Source organism: Amblyomma mixtum, chromosome 2 (genome assembly GCF_055824585.1).
Source record: "Amblyomma mixtum isolate Tamu chromosome 2, ASM5582458v1, whole genome shotgun sequence".
NCBI lineage: Eukaryota > Metazoa > Arthropoda > Arachnida > Ixodida > Ixodidae > Amblyomma > Amblyomma mixtum.
In genome coordinates this window covers 45,229,332-45,249,237 of record NC_143013.1, presented here as the reverse complement: position 1 = coordinate 45,249,237, position 19,906 = coordinate 45,229,332, and the positions used below count along the sequence as shown (strand labels likewise).

The 19,906-nt window shown below is 41.5% G+C and overlaps 1 protein-coding gene across 6 annotated transcripts in view; it reads left to right on the top strand.

Annotated features, from left to right (window-relative positions):
• Positions 1-647: 647 nt before the first annotated feature.
• LOC149359194 (uncharacterized) overlaps positions 648-19,906 on the top strand; it is a 35,999-nt gene continuing 16,740 nt past the window's right edge. For 3 of the 6 annotated variants that reach the window (XM_089571459.1, XM_089571455.1, XM_089571461.1), the window contains exons 1-9: positions 648-876; positions 5,978-6,132; positions 6,945-7,074; positions 9,306-9,441; positions 11,572-12,342; positions 14,315-14,363; positions 16,952-17,060; positions 18,648-18,824; positions 19,360-19,476. In XM_089571459.1, the coding sequence (XP_089427585.1) occupies positions 787-876; positions 5,978-6,132; positions 6,945-7,074; positions 9,306-9,441; positions 11,572-12,342; positions 14,315-14,363; positions 16,952-17,060; positions 18,648-18,824; positions 19,360-19,476 (1,734 nt within the window). In that variant the 5' untranslated portion in view covers positions 648-786. Of the gene's footprint in view, positions 877-1,538; positions 4,506-5,094; positions 5,207-5,977; positions 6,133-6,944; positions 7,075-9,305; positions 9,442-11,571; positions 12,343-14,314; positions 14,364-16,951; positions 17,061-18,647; positions 18,825-19,359; positions 19,477-19,906 lie in introns of those variants that run through there. The other 3 variants (XM_089571456.1, XM_089571457.1, XM_089571458.1) reach the window with 3 other exon arrangements.

Genomic DNA, 19,906 nt, shown 5'->3' with positions numbered 1-19,906 from the left:
CAGAGCACGAAGTGCCCGCTTGTTGAGAGCCTGCTCTTCACGATCCGGCCAGCGGATCTCCCTTCCACTTACAGACCATAGAAAGGCCAGGGCTCTGTTTATGGCGACGTGAGCGGTTGATTCGTTGACATCAAATTTGTCGGCGATCTGATAGAGCGCCCATTGCGACCCGATGTAAGTGAGAGCGATTAGGACAGTTTTCTCGGCTGTGATTTTTGGCCTCCCTCTTAGGCTTGCGGGGTAAAAAGAGGAGCGCTTGAATTCGCCCGCTATAATAGAGTCGCCGCTGATCGTGACAGACGAAAAAGCTTCCTGAACTCGAAGTCCAATTGTAGCGCGGCACAACCTCTTCCACATACAACTGCACCCTGTGTCGGCCCTGGCGTTCTAAATGTGTGAGCAGAAGGCACATTACAAATGTGTCTCCAAAATCGTCGTCGGATTCCTCAGAGTCGGGACTATCAGACTCCAACATGCGGTCTGCTGCAAAAAGCGCGCCAAATTTCTCGAGCGGCATCGCTCCCCTCTTACCTCTGCGCTGACCATGGAGGTAAAAAAAACTTTTTTCTTCCTCCATGGCGCTGACTGCCGCTCGCACGTGATCATGACGTAGATTCCTGCTTGACAGGAAACATAGGAAACCGCGAACTGCCGACACTTCCGCGCGCCGCATGAATTAGGTGGTGTGCGGTAGCGCCGTAGCTTCGGGAACCTGTGTTTATCCCGTTATACTGTTGTTCACGCTGCACTTTTGCTAAATGTGTTACTTTAGAGTGTCCTTCAATAATGACATCGTTTCGGAGCTTCGAATATGGTCGAGACATTTCATTGCTCCACAGCGCTCTGCGTTCTGCGGAGCGCAGTTTACAGCAAGAGGTGCGCTTTATGCATTATGTTGTCTTCTGCTACTTCTGCCAAGACGCATTTCTTTGCTCGCATTTTAGTCAATTTTGTGCGCTTTTAGTCTCGCATGGCTGCGGGGTGCGTGCGTGAGCGAAGCTCGTGAAAGTTGTTTCAATCGTGATGGCTTCTCTGTGATGCATGCGCTCGCAAAGTACTGTACCTCTTGTGATGCTAGATACGAAGTTCGTGAAAGTTGTTTCAGTGGTGATGGCTTCTCTGCGATGCATGTGCTCGCAGAGTACCTCTTTGGGTTTCTAGATACATTTTTGACGGCAGAGATGATTCGAGCACTCTAAAACAGCCTGCAATACGCAGGCTGCGGCCGCGCTGTGGTTTGCAGTTTGTAGCTTTGGAATGCGTTGGAAAGCACCGAACTTGTGGATACTGCAATGGACCCCACTGTTTCGACCGGTAGTTTAAGGGCAACTGCATAGGTTTTAGAAATCGACGAGCTTTAAGGGATTTAATGTGTGAAACTTGCAGGTAAAGCATGCGAAGCCATTTTGGGCTAGCATTTGAAATGGCGACGTAATCGCCGATCAAAATCGCGACGAATATCAAGCTTCTCTGCAGCGCGCAGTGCTAAATGAAAGGAGGGGGGGGGGGGGGGGGGGGGGGGCATATTACGACGTCATCGAAGGCACCGGTGCATTTCCAAAGCATAAACGCTTGATTTGAAGAAAAAAAAAAAACGCCATCGAAGGCAAAGCTCGCCGAGTGTTGTTTGGCCGCATCCAGCGAGGCACTACATGGGTGTGGCTGACGGCAGCAGTAATTTGAAATCATACCTGACGTCACACCAAACTTCCCCGCACTCTTCCGGTGCTTTGAGGAGAAGTGCGAAATTCAGAAGTCGGTTACATTACTATTTTAAATGCTCCACTAACAGCAATTTAGGCTGTTGAGGGAAATCAGTCTTGAAGCTTGGCAGTGCAGCAGCAGCAGCTTGCGACCTTGCAGAGAGCGACTCCACCGTTCAGTCGCGAGTTGCAACGTCTCTCGTTTTGTGTGTGCTGCCTGCGCGAATCTTGTGTGACTTAATTTCACATTGATTGTGACGTCAGCACAGTGAAAATACCATGAAGGTAGCTGTTGCCAAAAGCGCCACCTGGGCAAGGTTTAGATGCCTAATTTGCAATGTGATGTGAAAACTCCAAGCAGCCACGAAGTGCGAGTAGCGCAGCTTGAGTCATTTTGTTTTAATGTTGCTTGGTAATGTCCTGTTTCATTTGTGTCCTCACCTGATCATGATATATGACAATTCACTGCAGCAGCACATTAAACCTGGAAAACCTTAACGGTCAGGTGGTCTGTTTTTGGGCCTGCTTCATCTGGCCTTAACAAATCTTAGGAAGGTCTGTCGATTAACGAAGTTAAACTTTTTAAGTGAACTGCCATTCACGGTCGCTGCAGTAATGCGCTGCTTGACTGCCACTGTAAATGGCCAGAGTTCGCATTGCAGAACTCATCTCTGTGGCAAGGGTGGAGTTTTTACTTTAAGTCTCAAAGAAAGGCTACCCCAATGAAATAGCTTATTTGCTACGCAACTGTTTACCACCCTAAGGCAAACAAGTTTGCGCAGTGTTTCTGCTTGGCCATCAAATCTTTCATGCAAATTATGATATTTGACTTATGGGACCTTGCAATATTTTCAGAAAGCATGCTCTTTGGGACTTCTTTTCGTACCCAACAACTGTATATTTGAAACTTGTCACATATCTCCAGTGGCTCAAAAATCGATTGATTTTGGCCATTTTATTAAGCTGCTGTGAATTAGGAGGTATTTCTGCTTGCACAAGAAGACACTAAAGACGGCCATTTTTGTATGTCTGCATATTTATTTTCATATATGGGCTATGTTATGTGTGGTACCCTGCATGGTTCTATACTTGAACCATTAGCGGCACACTGCTTTTACTGCTCACAACCCTTCTATTTTATGCATTGTCACATTTGAACACAGCATTTGTCTATTTCAGGCTCAATCAAGAAGTTGGAAAAGTCAAAGCAAAACACAAATTTGATTTCCATTGGTGTTTAAGTGCTAACAAATTGGTGCATTAGTTTTGAAAATGTTAAAATGCCTATGCATATGTGTAGCATACTGAATGTAGCGGGAGTGAATAGCAGTGCATCATCTTTCGGCACATCTAGGCATGGCTCACTAGATTTGGGTTGTCATGATTTCACTTGCTGACAGTAAAGCTAAAGTAGCATAAGTACCATGCTTCTGATGCTGCTGTTCAACATAAGGTTTTGCTAATCTATGCCAGCTATTACCTTTGATGGTACAGCATGTGGCTGCCATAGCCATGCAGCTCAAGCATATGCAGATGCAGTAACTTGGAAGTTCTGCTTTGTTGTTTGCTGCAGTAAAGGCAACTGTAATTTTTAATGCTGCTGTAGTTTAGTGCCGATGTTGTCTTTTGTGTAGAGCATGTGCAACACTGTCAACAAAGAGCCTTCACCAACTTTTGCCGAAGAGTTGGGAGTGCCATGAACTAGGCCTTTACAAGGCCTAGGGCCATACAGTGCAGGCAATGCTATATCGTTGAAAAATGCTTTGCAGTAAAATAGATGGCTCACTGGGGTACCTCAAGTAGAGGTTAAGATAATGCGGATGAACTGAATGAAATGTTTGGTGGATGGGGATAGTGAATCGAATATCTTTGTTTGATTCGCCATACCAATCAAATAGTGCGTGTTCAAAACTATTCGAAACAAATCAAATAGGTTTGCAAGTTTTTGAATATTTTTCAAGTAATTGGCGTGAAGTTCAAGTAAGGTGCTCCATGTTTTTCTTCCATGACTGTTCCAAAAACAGGGACCACACATGCTGCATACCATGCTGCCCTGATTGGTATGTGTGTGGTCCGTGACGTGGTCCATTCCTGTGGTGGCGTTTGTAATGTTCATACTTGTCTTCAGTGATTGGACGACATGGCAGGGCCCAAGCAGGTTCAGCAAACCTAGTCTTGATGCCCTACCTCAGAGGTCATGACTCATGTTTTTCTTCTAATTAAACTAAACTAAACTAAACTGAATAAAAAAAAAACTAAATAAAAAAATAAACTAGCACCTTGATGTGGTGCTATAGTTTATTCTCTCCCGTCATCAACGGTAAAAGGTACTTTTCTTATGTGTATAACTTGATGAGGATAGAATTAATACAATAACTTCATGTTGCCACCCTCTAATAGAGACCAGTATTGGGTCCTTTAACCAATGTTTATAGATCTTTTAGCAGTATAGCCATGACTCCATAACTAACAGCACTGTACTGCAGTGACGCAGCTAGTGCTTTGCTGTGTCGCACTATTTCTCGTTGCATATTCCTGCAAGTAGCAAGTATTCGTGAAAATGTTTGATTCGTATTCAATTCTGTTTTAAGCTAAACTATTTGTATTCAATTCAGCAGCAAAGTTATACTATTCATATTCAGTTCAGTTTGTAAAAAGTACTATTCTCGCACCCTTACCCCTGTGTTTGGTTCTGCTTTGTTGTACTTTTTCAGTTGTCTCTCGCAGTGAAAGGTTGCGTGTCTCTGGCAGTGTTTTGCATGATGCCATTTGACAGGGAAGGTGGTTACATAAATGATGATGGTAACTTACAAGCTTGATTACTGGACTCTCTAGTTTCTGCTTAGCAGTTCAATGCTGTTTTTGATAAATCTTATAATATTTAACTGGCATAAACAATAAGTTTAAACAGGACTGAGTAGGCTTAAAAAGGACTTCTACTTTTGCTGTAGTTGAACAGTATTGTATTGAATATATTGAATATGTACGGTCTGCCTTCTTGGAGTTTGCCTATATCATTTTATATAGCCTTGATGGTGACATTTCTAACAATTTTGCATCATGTCTAGAAGGGAGAATGGCTTGGCTGCTGTTGCATAACATGAGTGCTGTGTATGATATCACGTAACTGATGGCTGCGTAGAATAAAACTTTAATTTTATTTATTATTGGTTTTATACTTATACCTCAAGGGCTGAAGGACATGTTCAAAGTGTGAGGGGGCTTGCATCGATGCAGAAATTTAATTTAAAAAAAAAAGTAACTTGAACTGAAGAGAAGATTGCACAGTTGTACTAAAGCTTGATATCTGTATCTTGTTGTGGCTCCTGTGGAGTTATTTCAGAAAGAATACAGATGTCACCGTTTTTCTTCCCTTCATATGGGTCCTGAGATGTGTCTTCATGAATCGCAAAAAATGCCTTAAAATTGCCAAGGCACCTTGAAAGCAATATTGCCCCAAAAGAATTTTAGTCAAGCACATGATGAGAGGCAAGAAACAAAAGGTGTGCTATTAGCTCTAGCAGTTTTCCTCTACTCAAGTTCTCTCCCCTATTTTCCAACTTGTGCCTCTGGTAGCAATGCCCTGCTCTTGAAGTCTGTGTTCTATTTGCTGTTGCCTATGGTAGCCCTGCCTCTGCCACGGTCTTGATAAGCGGCACTGGCAACTGCTCCAAAATCAAGTGATAAAGCCACTCTGAGAAAAAAAAGAGAGCTTACTTTGTACTTCACTTGTGAGGTCTATCTGCTCACGGGCATCAGTGCATGGAATTGTGTAGGTTGACTGTGATACTACCCAACAGCTTGAAAACGAAAACCGAAGTGAAAGATATTTATGGTGACGTGCAGGTTCCCACAAAAAAGTTGAGTTTCCTTGGAGGCACATTGAGGGGTGCACTGAGCAGGTAGCATAGGGCAGTGCAGACTATACCCTTCATTTTACGGCTACACGCTTATGCTGCCAAGGAATTAATATTTTTTTGTGGTTTCCGTGTTCCGAAAACATTTATAGGAACTTATATACTCCTAGCCAAATGCATTAACTTACCACTCTCAGGTAGTGTGCAGGGCACCTTTAGCACATGTTGCAGGACCCAGTTGCTGTGAAATATTTCTTTGCATGAGTGAAACCTTTTTTCTTTCATTGGCAAACCAACTTCCCTCTTCAACTGTGAGTTAGGTGCCAGCCAGGGTTTTGAGCATAATTTTGTGATTCTTGGTAGCATAGAAAACATCTGCATCATGGCTAAGAAATAAATGATTACCTTTTGTTCCAGGACAAAAACCTGAATCTGTTTTCATCTGACCAAGGCCACTGCAGAATTTCAGCACTGACTGTATCAAATAAATTACAAAATACCTGCACAGCTGAAATCAGTTCTGATGTTGTCAGTGCAAGGCTGCATGCTGCAGTTTTTTCAAATGTATTGCTGTGAGTAGAATTGTAGTCTTCATTTTCTGCATGCTACTTGGTTTGCTCGGTTCTATGTATGTATTCTTGTTTGCTGAAATTGGCATTTGCATGCAACTTTGTATTTCTTGTTGGATTCACACTTCTGAAACGCTAGTGCTTCGAGAGCAACTGCACTGTCCTTGTGCACGCATGCTTGAACACAGAGTGATACATAGTGGAGACAGATAATTCTTGTGAGTTTTGGAATGGAGAGATCCAATTTTATGTTTCTGGTTACTGGGGCATCCCAAGTAGTTTGGGCACCACAACAGCCAACTATCATCTTTTCCCCTTGGTGCTATGCTCCACCTGTTTGCATGTGTTCACTGCTTGCAACTCTCAGGCTTACTGATCTAACACAGTGGACGCATTGATTTGTTCTGCGAGTCATCACATTTGAACGGAAATAGGTATGTTTGGAAAAGCATGCAAAGTGCATTTTAACATTAATGTAAACATCGCTTCTGTTTACCTGAGCTACACTGAGATAAATGCTGCAACAGGTTCAAAAAAAAGATTCGAACAAGCAGTTGTTAGGAACGTCCTGAATCAATCAAACATGGCAGAGGTACAAGTTTCGCTACTTTTGCTGCCAAATGCATTAAGCTCTGTGCTTTCACACTGTGGGGTTGTCAGTGGCACAGTTCTGCAAAGAGTGCAACTTTTGAGGACTCTGCTTGTATACTGTATTTTTCACATCTAGTGATTTCATGCACAGCTTTTGTAAGCCTCGTGAAATTATTTATTGATGTTTCAATCTTGTAACAGAAAAAATAAATTTTTTCCCGCAGGTCTTGCAATATTGCAGCAGACACTGAGCTACAGTATTTTGAGTCTGTGCTTGATGACTTCCCACGCATTGGATGGCCATTTTTTACGGAGCTTGTGTCATCATGTGGCTGGAGAAAATACTTTCTGCAGGTAATTGGAAATGGGCAAATTCTTCAGTGCCCTCTGTATTTTTTATCTTTTTTTTCGTACTGTTTGCAAACTCAGTCTGGCCGTTTGGTTTCAATTAAAGAGGCAGGGAAGGCAATATCACATCTCCTGTATATATAAATTTTTTATATTTCTGGTAGTAAACATTTGCATTTGCCTCCAGACCACATTTGCTGCATCTGGAGTAGATTTACACAGTTATTTATTGCGATAAGGCACTTGCAGTGATGCCATTTTTATTTCGTGCACTTTCAGTCTGACTGGTCGTGTCATCTGTGACACCATTATAGAAAAGCCGCCGTTGTGGCTCAGTGGTCGGTGCTTGGCTGCTGACCCAAATGACATGGGTACGATCCTGGCCGCAGCGGTCGGATTTCGATGGTGGCGAAATGCTAGAGACCCATGTACTGTGTGATGTCAGTGCACATTAAAGAACCCCAGATGGTCGAAATTATTCGGAGCCCTCCACTACGATGTCCCTCATAGCCTGAGTTGCTTTGGGATGTTAAACCGTATAAAACCGAAACCAACCATTATAGAAACAGGGGTGGTTGAGTCTAGGGTGGAATTTATTTCAATAAAAGCCATTTGTTTGGCTTGACTACCTTAAGCTTGATCATAGCTAATGGCATGGGCCGCTTGTTAGCATGATGAGGTGACATGTCATTCATTATAACATGCATGGGTAATGAGTAATTAACTTGAGTGCCAGTGCTGTTATCACTGTTTTTTTTTTCCTAGTTTTGCATTTTATGAAAAACTTTTGGAGCTTGACTGAATGGTCTGATAATGTCTTCTGCAACTTTTTCTACTACATACAGCCATGATTAAAATTTACTAAAATTGTTGCAGGAAAGCATTCTGACTCACTTTAGTGTAAGAGCACAGGCCCCTTTTAAAGGGACAGTGAGGAGAGCTCTATTAATATTTTTTTTACAGCAAAATCCAATAGTTCGGCATTTCATGGCTTTGTTGCCAGTTGGGCGGCAGCGAAAGATGCATTTATTTCTAAGAAATTTGGATTCTAAGTTGAAAAAGTTTTTCCCGCCGCTCTGATTCAAACTTGGGATTCTCTTATGACGACACAGGACTAAGTGACGTGAAACATGATGTGCACATGACGTAACGCAGACTCCGTGATTTCTGGCGGCCAGCAGTGCAGCCTGGCAGCAGCCGAAAAGAAAGCTACCGCCGGCACCCTACGCCAGCCGCACGTTGAAGGCATCTATCGGCTATTGCGGCCGTCGCTACCGTCGCTTCGTTTACGTTTGCACCAGCGTTTTGCCGGCGTTACAATGGGTTCCATTCTCGAAGTCGTCAATGAAGTTCTAGCAAATAGACACCTTTAGCATACCGTGTACCTTGTTATCGTTAGCGGAATACCGGGAGCCCGCCTACGGCCGGTGAGCAGGCGGTGATTGGTCCTGATGCTGCAGGCGCGCGCGTAGCTGCGGGGTACGTGGCGCCATCTGGCGACGCCAAAGAGATTTGCGCATGCATTGGCTGCACCTCAGTGATTTGTGGCTTCTCGTGTTCTAGTGGGTTCTAGCAACACTGTTTTGTCCTATGACGTCATCATGCTTGTACTTGCGAGTTTGGCCTGTGGCGGCGATACCTGTATTTTGGTTCTTGCTCTTTTCTACGTTACAAGAGGTTTGTTGTCAGTATGAGTGGCGTTTTTGTAATCAGGAGCTGGTATTCTGTCGATACCAGACAACTTCAATTTCTCCTCAGTGTCCCTTTAAGGTGCAGCATAAGCTAACCTGAGCAATGTGGATTAATGTTTTTCTCACCCCTCATGTTTAATCTCTACTGACTAAATTTAGAATGTTAAAACTCATCACTTCGCTGCCTAAATATGAATGTATGTCTCCTGTGTGGGTGTATGCATGACTTTTAGTTTGAGGGGCAAGGGCTTTACCGCCACACTTCTTTTTCATTTTGGCCTTTCTTAGATGAAGGCCAAACTTTGTCAGCAGCCCCACCCTGTCTTCTTGCATGTGGGCCTGTGATCACCGTCATGTTATTTGTGACCTTAGTAATGCGATAGCAACCACATTATGGCTGCTACAGGCTAAATTGGACTAGATCTGTGTTTTCCGCAGGCAGCACAGAATTATCGTGACCCTTGCTTAGATCCCCTTGTGTGCATGGCTGTGCTGTCAACTTTTTTTTCTTGTTTTATTGTTTTTAACTCCCTGGCACAATTTCAGGGCCTGAAAGCATTGCCTTCAAGAATTAGGCTCACTGTGCTTGAAGCAATAAGTGACATCTCTAAAACCATGCCCTACATTTGGAGCTGTGCAACATCTGCATTAATATGGACATCCTGTGTTGAACCCATAAAAGGTACACAATATTGTTTTTATCTTCAGTTTAGCAGCTTTGAAGACTTAACCAGCCGTATCGTAAATGTTTGTTTTTTCAGTTTGTCTAAAAGAACAAATGAAGGTAGAATGGAGTGTGTTCTTGGAGATGCTACTGAATATGGGGGGTCATGGCAATATAGAATTACTTTTGGTGGTACCGTACATAACACTTACAAAGCAGGCATTTGAGGTGTTAGTAGGTTTGAAAATGTGTATGTTTTATATTGACTTATTGACCATTGGTGTATTGGTATCTGAAGTGTGCAGCATCCGCAGACATACTTTTTCAATTACTATAGAAATAAATTTTAGCTCATGGCTCTCTGTTAGTTTACTCAACTGTGCAGGCCAGCTACTATTGATGTGTACTGTGGCTGTGAACACTTGCATACTGTTTCCAACAGGGCTGTAATCTTGAATGTATCTTACATGGGTCGGTGCCCTCATCCCAAGGACAAAGCCAAGCTGTATGTTTAGAGTTTACATTCAGTCTGAGATTGGGTGCTTCCTAAAACCATATAAGAATTTGGGATAAATGAGGTTCCATGTTTTTATGGAGCTGTATATGACGATTCAGCGGCCTAGGACTACAAATTGTTTGTAACGTTGTAACCTGCATACTTCGTCAGAAGACCTGGCACCTTTTATTCAAGGGTAGAAAAAAGTAGTGTTTGGGAATGTAATAGTGGGGTCAACTTGTATGATGTCTTTAATATTATTCAGTGTTCGGTGTGTACAAGGTTTGTCCAAAAAGTACCTAACCTTGTTGATTTTATAAGAGCTTAGCAGCCTAGCGTAGTGATTCCTTACTCCTCTTCAGAGTGCTCCCTTCAGGAGCTCACACACATAACCCGAGAGTTTTCTCACCTGAAGCATACTGCAAAGTTCTCTTTTGGAATGGTTACCTCTTCAGTGATCTAAAGCCACTTGCCTTTAATAAGACTTCATCTGTTAGACCCCAGAAAAACCTCTCAGAGACGTCTAGCTAGACGTCTCTGAGAGGTTTTTGGTTTGCTGGGACTGGCATAAAGTGACACAAAGACATGTGGATTGCTGACAGGGTTGGCAGGATGCCTTCAAGCATTGATCCATGGCAGTGTGCACTGATTGTCTGGATTAGTGGAGGTGTTCGTGTTGGTCCAGATGTGACCAAAAGTTAGGGCATGTCCCCCGCAGTTATCTTCCCTTGTGGTAGTAAGCTGAAGAATGATTTGCTTTTGCAAAGCCACATTGTCAGTGGTGTCTATATATGGGGCTTTCCTGTAAGAGGAAGCCAGGACCTCTCAAGCTGTCTATACAGCTTTTTTCCCTGGCTGTCCTCGCAACACCCAGTTGCGGAAATAAACCTTCAACCTTCAACCTTCAAATGGTGTCGATGTCGTACATTGCAACTGAACACTGCCTGTGTTTATTCAGGGGGACTGTATCATAGGACCATGTGAGCCGAAAAGTGGGCAACCTCGAGGATGTGCCGGTCACATGATGCAGTTGAGCTTGAGAGTATACGTTCTTGTGGAGGGTGGAGTATAGCCATTGCTGTCACTCCTCCTTGGCTCGTGCAAGAGAGAGAAGTCTGAAGGTTTTGTTAAGTGAAGATTACACACTCTGCTAAAGCAGGCAGTTGTTGTTTATTAACTAGAAGAAGCAACTTTGTGGCAATCATTTACTCTCATGCAAGCATGGTGATATCGTAATGCCCAACTGCTGCTTTGTGGCATTCAAGTGATCCAGTAGTTCTTTCCACAATGGTGTTAACTCCAGGATTGCAAATGACTTTATGCTCTGCTTTAAACACTCACTGCACACTGTAGGGGATTGGATTCTCTTTTGGATTCGAAATAAAAGTATGGGCCCAGATTTAAAACAGAACATTTAGCTTTTATTTTTAGTTTTTATCCTTAAACCGCTTTTTCTTGAATTGCTTTCCTCAACTTTAATGAAGGAAATAGTTCCTATTGACTTAATATTCTTACTTGCACATAGATGCTTACAATAAACATTTTTGCATTGTCACCTGATTCCATACATTTGCTCACATTAGAAGTCCTTTGCTGCTTCCTTGTTGTTTGACTGCTTGTTGTTCGACTTTATAATTATTGTTTTTTGACAGAATTCGCCACAAGCCATGACGAAACACTTTCTGCTCTCTCCAAAATACAAGGATTGCCTTTATCAGATGGAATTTCGGCAACAGCGGAATGTCTTCTTGAATGCTACGTACAGAGCCTCGTGTGTCTCTTGGAGAATTGCAGCCTGTCCGACTCAGAAGTTGCTGATTGGGCTTCATCACTAATGAATGTGGTTCTTGATTTTGTACAAAGCATCTGTGAGCCAACAGAGTTTAGCCTTTTCATTCCTAATCTCTGGGTGGTTAACTACGGGGACCTAGGAAAAAAAGTAGCGGAGGATTTCTATGTAGTGCCATTGTGCTGTGGCCGTGTAATGAACAATCTTTCATGGCCTGATATTTGCCAATTGATGACCCATGCGCATAGCTTGCTTTTCAATGAAGTGACAAAGGCACTTATGTTCTGCTGTGGGGAAGGACTTATCCAAGAGCAGAAGACCAAGCATGCTTTTTGCAGCACCCATGGGTTCTGTGTAGCAAGCATAGTTTGTGGAAGTGAGAATCAACTTATATTTAAGAGGAGCATGCTGGAGGATTTGTGGCATTTGATGAAAAGGCTGCAGTGTTTACTGCACTCCTTTGAAAGTATAAACCAAGAACGTGAAACTCAGAGCCCTCTTTTAGCTTGCCTGAAAGATCTGATTGAGAGGTGGGTCACTGCGGAAGTTGACTTGCCTGCTGAACATGATGAAGAGGCACTTATCAGCGATGTTGAAACCTTTCTCAAACGACAAGTTGCTTCACCTAGTTCAGGTAAGCTGTCATGCCATTTTCTCACTCTTGCAAAGCTTAAAGGGCATACAAACACCAAAATGTTTTTTAGCTTTCTCATAATGCAGCATATACTCGACATTGATCACAAGAAAGAATCTGCCATTTGGAGTACTTTGTTGATAACGGGTTTTTTTTCAGTGTAGTTTCCGTTTATGAAACCGCCAAGCCTAGTGAATTGAACATCATGACATCGCTAAACGTGTGCAAAAATATTATGCAGGAAATTACATTTAAACCTGTATCTGACAACGTTGACAGGAGCAACAGAATTATTTTGCTTGATGCGGAAGGTTCTGTAGATTTATAAGCATTCTTAAGTCTCATGGGAATTAGATTTTTCATGGAGATAAAATAAATGCTTCAGTTCCTATCTGCACAGGCAAAAACAGTCAATTTCTGTACTGCATATTTGGATACTACTGGCTGTTTGAACATAGTAAATAGAAAATAGTAATGCCATGTGCACTGCAGTAAGGTGAAAAGTGAAAGGGATGTGCGTAATGTATGTGTGAAGTTTGCATTTCTTTGCTGCTAATCGGAATGTTTTACTTTAGTTTGGTTGCTGTTGTGGCTGCTAAATGAACCTTAAAAGGGTAGAGACACCAAATTTTTGTATAGTTTTTTTTCTTTGGAATGATGGGCAAGACAATATTGTACATGAGCCATGAAGTGGAATTCATCTATGCCAGCTAAATTATTTATAATTAATTTTTTTCTCATCCCTTTTCGGTTTTGATTTCAACAACCGAATATCAGCTATGACGTCATAGATGAGTTGAGGTTACTTGAGCCTTGAAAAAACTGTAGTATAACTGCTGCTTGTTCGCCCCGCCGCGGTGTCTTAGTGGTTACGGCGTTCGGCTGCTGGCCTGAAAGACGCGGGTTCGATCTCGGCCGCGGCAGCTCAATTTCGATGGAGGCAGAATTGTAGAGGCCCGTGTACTGTGCGATGTCGGTGCTCGTTAAAGAACCCCCAGGTGGTCGAAATTTCCGGAGCCCTCCACTAAGGCGTCCTTCATAGCCTGAGTCGCTCGGGATGTTAAACCCCCATAAGCCATAAACCATAAAACTGCTGCTTGTTCATTTTTTGTGATTCAAACTCATGGGCAGGCTTGCGTGAGAGTAGGTGCAAATTAAAATAAACAAAGCAGCCACCATACTGCAGCTTTTGTTTGCCTCACGAGACCTAAAATTGTCTGTGACGTCACAGTCGTCGTTCGGCTCAGAAACTGAATCCGGAACAGCATGATGGAAAAAAATTGAATTATAAATTATTTACCGCTTGTTCACGCAATCTACGTGGCTGTCTATGTTTTCTAATGTGCTCTGCATTATTCCAAAGACAGAACACACAACTAAAATTTGATGTCTCAAATGGAAGTTTTGTCTTGTACTTGTGTTATTGTAGCTTCCTCTTTACCAGGAGTTGTTAGACAGCTGATAGCTTTGTCAGTTAGCCAGACAATTGCATTTTGGGCGAGTGTCTTTGCCTTTTTCTTTTGTTTTGTTAAAAAATCTCACACTCTGCTTTGTGAACCAGTGTGTTGGCATTTGCATGAATGGATTATTTGATATTCTATTTGTTTTTTTTTTGGTAGTTCAAGAGTATTTTGTTCTTGGGTTAGCTGGCATCACTGTGAAATTTAATTCCTTGTCAAAACTTTTGCTCTAGCAGCATTCCTTCTTTTATTACTGAGAAGCGTTCTTTCATAGTCTTATACTGATTCTTAGTGCTTTATGTGTGTAGTAGCCACTGTTGCTGGGGCAAGGAACAGTCCATATAGTGATGTTCACATGTACGCCATCTAGCCATACTAACGTTTGAACACAATAAAAACTGCTTGACATTTGAAATGTAAGAGTATATACTCTGCTGGGAAAGTTGAATTATTTAAAAATATTCTGGTACAAACTTCTTAATATTAGTGGTATATTTTCTCCCCAATGTTAGAATTCATCGTCTGGATTTTGAGTCATGAAAACTACTTGAAGCATCAATGGTAAGTAGACTTAAATGCATTCAAAAATTGCATAAAAGTTAGAAGTAGATATTGAATGTACCTTCTATCATGTTGCCATACCTCTTGGATACAGTGACAAGTATCTAATGGTAATCTTCAAAAGTGCGAAAAATTGGAAGAATGCTAAAATGAATTTTGTGATTATAGTTGTATTGTGTAGAACAAGCCATATTAAACACTAATTAAACCGTATGTTTGGAATCGGGGCTTTCACTTGACTATAAAATGTACAAATAGAGAAAACCCTTGGTGAAACTACAGGCACCGACATAAGCTATTCGATGTAATAATAGATCACAAAAATCACATGTCATTTTCATCATGTAGGTTTACGTATTTTGGCCTAACCAATGGGTCATGCCATTTGCTCAGTCAAAAAGATTAAGCCAGGCCAAATAAATGGCTTCGAGCACAATAAACGCCACCCCGAAACTTGCTTATCACTTTTGCTGTAATGATGAAGCTATTTAATATTCTAATTTTAACCCTTTCACTGCCAGGTTTTTTTACTCACAGCTGCACACACCCTGCCGGGTTTTTTTTGCAGGTTAGTTTCCTGGAAATTTTTTGCTAGTAACACACTAAAATGCTCTGCAGGGCATGTAGACATGTTTATTCAGGATAATCTTATAGATATTAGTTGTACTCAATCAGATCTTCCAGCACCAATCGTGCCTGTCGGATTTCCTCTTCTTACGCGGATTTTTCGGTGGAAGGGGGACTTCATCGCTGTCATCACTCTACAAGGCACTTAGGTGGGCTCCTTCGTCGTTCTCATTATCATTGGACTCCGAATTCACAAGCAGTTTTGAATTTCTTCGTCCGTCAAAGTGCGGACGAGTGTGGCACATTGCCTCACATGGCTGCTGTGAGGAAACCAAAACGAAGCGGCTCGGATGTGGAAACATGCGCGCTATCTGTTGTGTTATCCTACAAAATCTATGAGTTTATAGCGTCTCTCCATGGCGCTACGTGTTTGCATCGTTTTTTTTTTTACACGAGTATTATCGGCAGCGGCAGGGGGTGAGTTAAAAAGCCAAAATGAGTTAACTCAGGAGAGGCAGGGGATGTGCATATGTGGTAGCCCGAGTTATCTAGGGAGTGGCAGTGAAAGGGTTAAGGAGGATGAGAGTCTCAAAAATAATTTTTTATTTATGGCAGGATTCTTGTTAAATCGCTCTTCAAGTGTGCTTTATTATATAGAGTCCAAATATGTAACTGCAGTTTGAATAGCACAATTGCAGTTTGAGTTAAAAGCAGTTTTGTAATTTTAATTCGGCTCTTCGAGGCCGTTAGCCAAAAATGTTTATAAATTAATTGAAATATTGGTAGAACTGAATTACCCAAGATGTGTGTGGTGATGCTGTTTTTACACTTTCCTCAGTGATAATACACTGGTAAAATATTTCTGAATAGAACGTACAAAACTGGTTGGCTGGTAATTGAGGAAAGCAGCTAATTAAATTTAATGCACAGTGTAGAAGCCAGTAAAAATAGCATCACTGCACAGCTCTACTCTTCCTGAATAAATAATGCCAAGCAGATTTACCCAAGGCCAACCAGAGAAAAAGCCTGTAAGGCAGAGACCGTATTTGTAAAATCATGAACGGATGTAAAGAGGCTTGAAGGCTGTGTGCATTTGCAGAGTCGCCTATAATCGAGATGCAGGTAAATGCTGGTAGCTTTGGCTCGCTGATGTGATGGCATCTTGAGAGGTGTCAAATGAAAGAGCACAAAATGAGCTTTAAAACAATAGCAAAATGGCGGAAATTGGAGAGCGGTTTTGGAATTGTGATCGTGTGAAGTGGAACGTCACTTTGAAGCTCGCGTTTAGTTTTTCAGCCATGCGACTCTTTAAGTATTCATTTTTTTCATACCTTGGGATCGTTTTGAGCATGGATATTTTGCGCAGGTGTAGTTTGAGGTATAATAAGGGAGCAATTACTCATTGGCGTCCACCCAAGAGATGCCATAAGGCTACAAAGGAAGGATGTACACACAGCTTCCACAGAAACTTCGTAGTTAAAAAAAACTTGGCCCTCGGGGTTCGAACTCGGGACTACTGCTCCACCGGAGCAGTCTCTCTACCAACTGAGCTAACCGGGATGCCTAGCGTATTAGGGCAAGGGCTAATTGATCAATAACTCTAAGTGGGAACAGTGTTGGTCAAATAGCTACATTTGGCTGTGCTTGGGTGCATTGGCTGCACTTAGGTGGATGCCAATGTCTAATTACTTCCTTATTACAAATCTACTCCACCTTGGGAGATTCCCCTAAACATATGACCAGCAGTTATCACAAATTTTTTTCTGATCTCAAGATCCACATCCCCCCTTAATGTGAGCACAGTGTATTCAATCAATTTATATTTTTGTGTCTTGGCTGCCTGGTGTCACAAGAAAGGGTAGGCATGCATGTGTCTTCCCTTTGCTAACAGCTGCAAGTTTCTTGAGCTGTGAAATCAAGAAAAGTGTATGCGGAAAAATTGGCAGTCAAATTTTGCGTTAGGAATACTATGCTTTTAAAGCATATATTTGCATTATAAAGTATATTAATATTTCTCCCAGGAGCTGTGATGAACTGAACAACCATTTGAACTTGTTGAGTCACCCAGAGCTATTTCCTCGTCTATGCCAAGTTGCCCTATGTGAAACTGCAAATGACTGTGTGAAAAAGGTACCACATGGAATTATTTCCTCGAGACTATTAATCTCTGTGTAGTTTTGTTGTGGCCTGTGGATTCTCAACTTGATGTGCTAGATACAGCTCTTTATTGATTGTAAATGATTGTAACGAAATAGTGGAGGACACGTAGCAGTTACAGAGCCTGGGAGGCTATCGATCTTGTAATACCCAGACCTTGAAAAGGTTGAGTGACAGTTCTTCTAAACCTCCAGCTTCCTGCCAGCAGTGATTCTTAGATTATACAAATGCAGAAAACTGTTGAGCATGTTGAGAAAGTAAAGCCAGGGTGTTACTAAATTTGGGGAAGTGTGCTTGCAGACAGAAACTGCTTGCAGACATACTTGAATCAGTGAATCAGCATCAGATACCAGAATCTTTGTGCAACAACATTTTGTGCTACACTGTAGGACTTCTAAAATTTGAAGTTGTTTCACTGTTTACCTTTTAAGGTTCCAGGTTTAGCTCTTTTATAGCGAGTCTTCTTGCAGTGTACACTGCGTGCTCGTTGTAGCTAATACTATATAAATGCCCTGAGCAATATTTATTTATTTATTTATTTATTTATTTATTTATTTATTTATTTATTTATTTATTTATTTATTTACAATACTTCCAGTCTCAGTAAGAGACCGTAGCAGGTGGGCATCAGTACAATATAGAGTACAATACAGACAAATTACAAGCAGATCAACAAAAATGAGAACTCTTACATAAGTGTTATATAACTGCTAGTAGGCAGGTTAGCAAACAATACCTTGAAAATTCAGAACTGAAACAAAAAGAAATCAAGTACAGCAGGAGCCGTCCATTCCAGCAAGCATGCTAGTATTTGAAGTATTTTACAATAGAAACTAGAAGAAAGCGAAAAAGAAGGTAACGGGCGGCAATAGGCATGCAATCATCCTTAAAAATAACATGTCAAGAAATGTCAATAGGTAGCTGTTGGACAGTATCTGGTAAAATGTAGGACTATTGATATTTTACTCATTCTTGTTACTATTATATGAATATGTTGGTAATTTGGATTGCATGATACAAAAATTTTATTTTCTCAACTGTGGCAATAGGGAAATTATTTTTTTTGCTGTTTTGTACAGTATGCAACGGGGATTATGGAGTTGAGATTGGTAGTATTACTTTAGTTTAATAAATTAAAGTATTTGGTGAAGAGACAAAGCACTGCAAAATATGGTGCATAGCCATGTCAATTTTCCTGCTCCTGTTCTTTTGAAGTAGAAGGTTGACAGGTTTTGATGCACTGTTTCCGTTTAGGCATGCATGTGTGCATGTGTGTGTGCATATATGATAGAAAAAAAAAAGAAGCATTATTAATTTGCAAAAAATGTGCTGGCTGCTTGCTTTCGCCAGTGACAAGTAAGCCTCATTGTTCTTGCCTGCAATCTCAGTGGCTCTCGGTTGTGCATATTTTGTGTGTTTGTTTTTGTGCGTGCATGGTTATATGCATCCTTGTCATAATAATGGAGGAGCAGCTGCTGTGTTGAAGAACTGGGAGCTCCGTGCAAAGGCAAGCATCAAGTAATGGTCATAAGTGTACTCTTTTTACGTTACTACTTGCAGCTTGTGCTCAAGACCTGCAGTGCAGCGCCTCCAAAGTTGCAAGAAGCGATGCTGTTTTATATGATGCATTCAGAGAGCTTCAGTCGTCTCCCTACGCTGAAGTTGACTGACTTTGAAAGCCGACTTGCTGAAAAAGTGAACCTCCTCTGTGATGCTGATTTTGGACTTAGTTTAGAGGTGATACTCCTTTGACTATGTTGGGTAAATCTTGATAGAAGGGAAATGGAAGTGATAAGAGAAGAAAACTAGAGAGCAGACCTACTGCTGTTGCGAAAAAAAAAAAAGTAATGTCCTGACCAAACCATGATGATGCTACTATGAGATATAAAGATGCAGCTTGGATGTAATGCTATAGGCTGTGAAGTATGCTTGCACTTTTTTTCGTTTTCACACAATTAAAAAATATGGCAAAAGTAGGTAATATCATTAAGGTTTATCTTGCATCTGAGGTGATACGTTTGGAAAGTATAGCTGCGCTGAATACTCTGTCATTATCTTTTTGGTCATTTATGTGGTGTTAAGTATTCATGCATGCTCATTTTTGTATGCACAAGCACAAATTAATTAACCAACATGTGTGGTTGTATGGAAGGTTTACATTTGTTCATGTGCTTTTGTCACTGAAAAGAAACTTTTGTGCTTAGTGTAATTTTGTCGAAGTTGCTAATTAAAGCTATGGAATCTTTCTTTTTATGTCATGAAAAATAATAAGAGCACTGAGCAGGTTTTGAGTGATTTTGCCAGCCTATGCATGGAGTCTCCCTTGGAAGTCATTGAAGGCCTTGTTGACTTAGCTGTTACTGATGGATGCACCACCACAGTTGCACAGGTGAGTCTTGCTCGTAGCTAACCCTGGACCGAAGCAGACTCTTAGTGAGCAGAGCTTTGGGCCAATTTTTGTAAATATGCCTACCTACGGGGCAGGATTTGTTTGGTTTTCTAGTGATGCAGTGCACAGAAAAAATAAATTCTGCTTAAATAGATACACTTTCTTCCTGCTTCTGGGCATGGAGCATTAAAAAAAAGAAGAGCTTGAAGAAATATTAAAGTTGCTTGTGACTGATGTTAGTTGTGGAATTCTTAAGAACACTCTTAGGGGAACTTACGGATGATAGCAGTATGGGTATGGTTTTAGAGGCAGCAACAGGGCTGTATAATGCCACTGGCACTGAGTTCATAATTTCAGTCCTTTTAGGAGCATAAAGGTGCTGAAGGTTTGCGAGAATTACGAAGCCAGTATCATTCTACGGCATTGCATC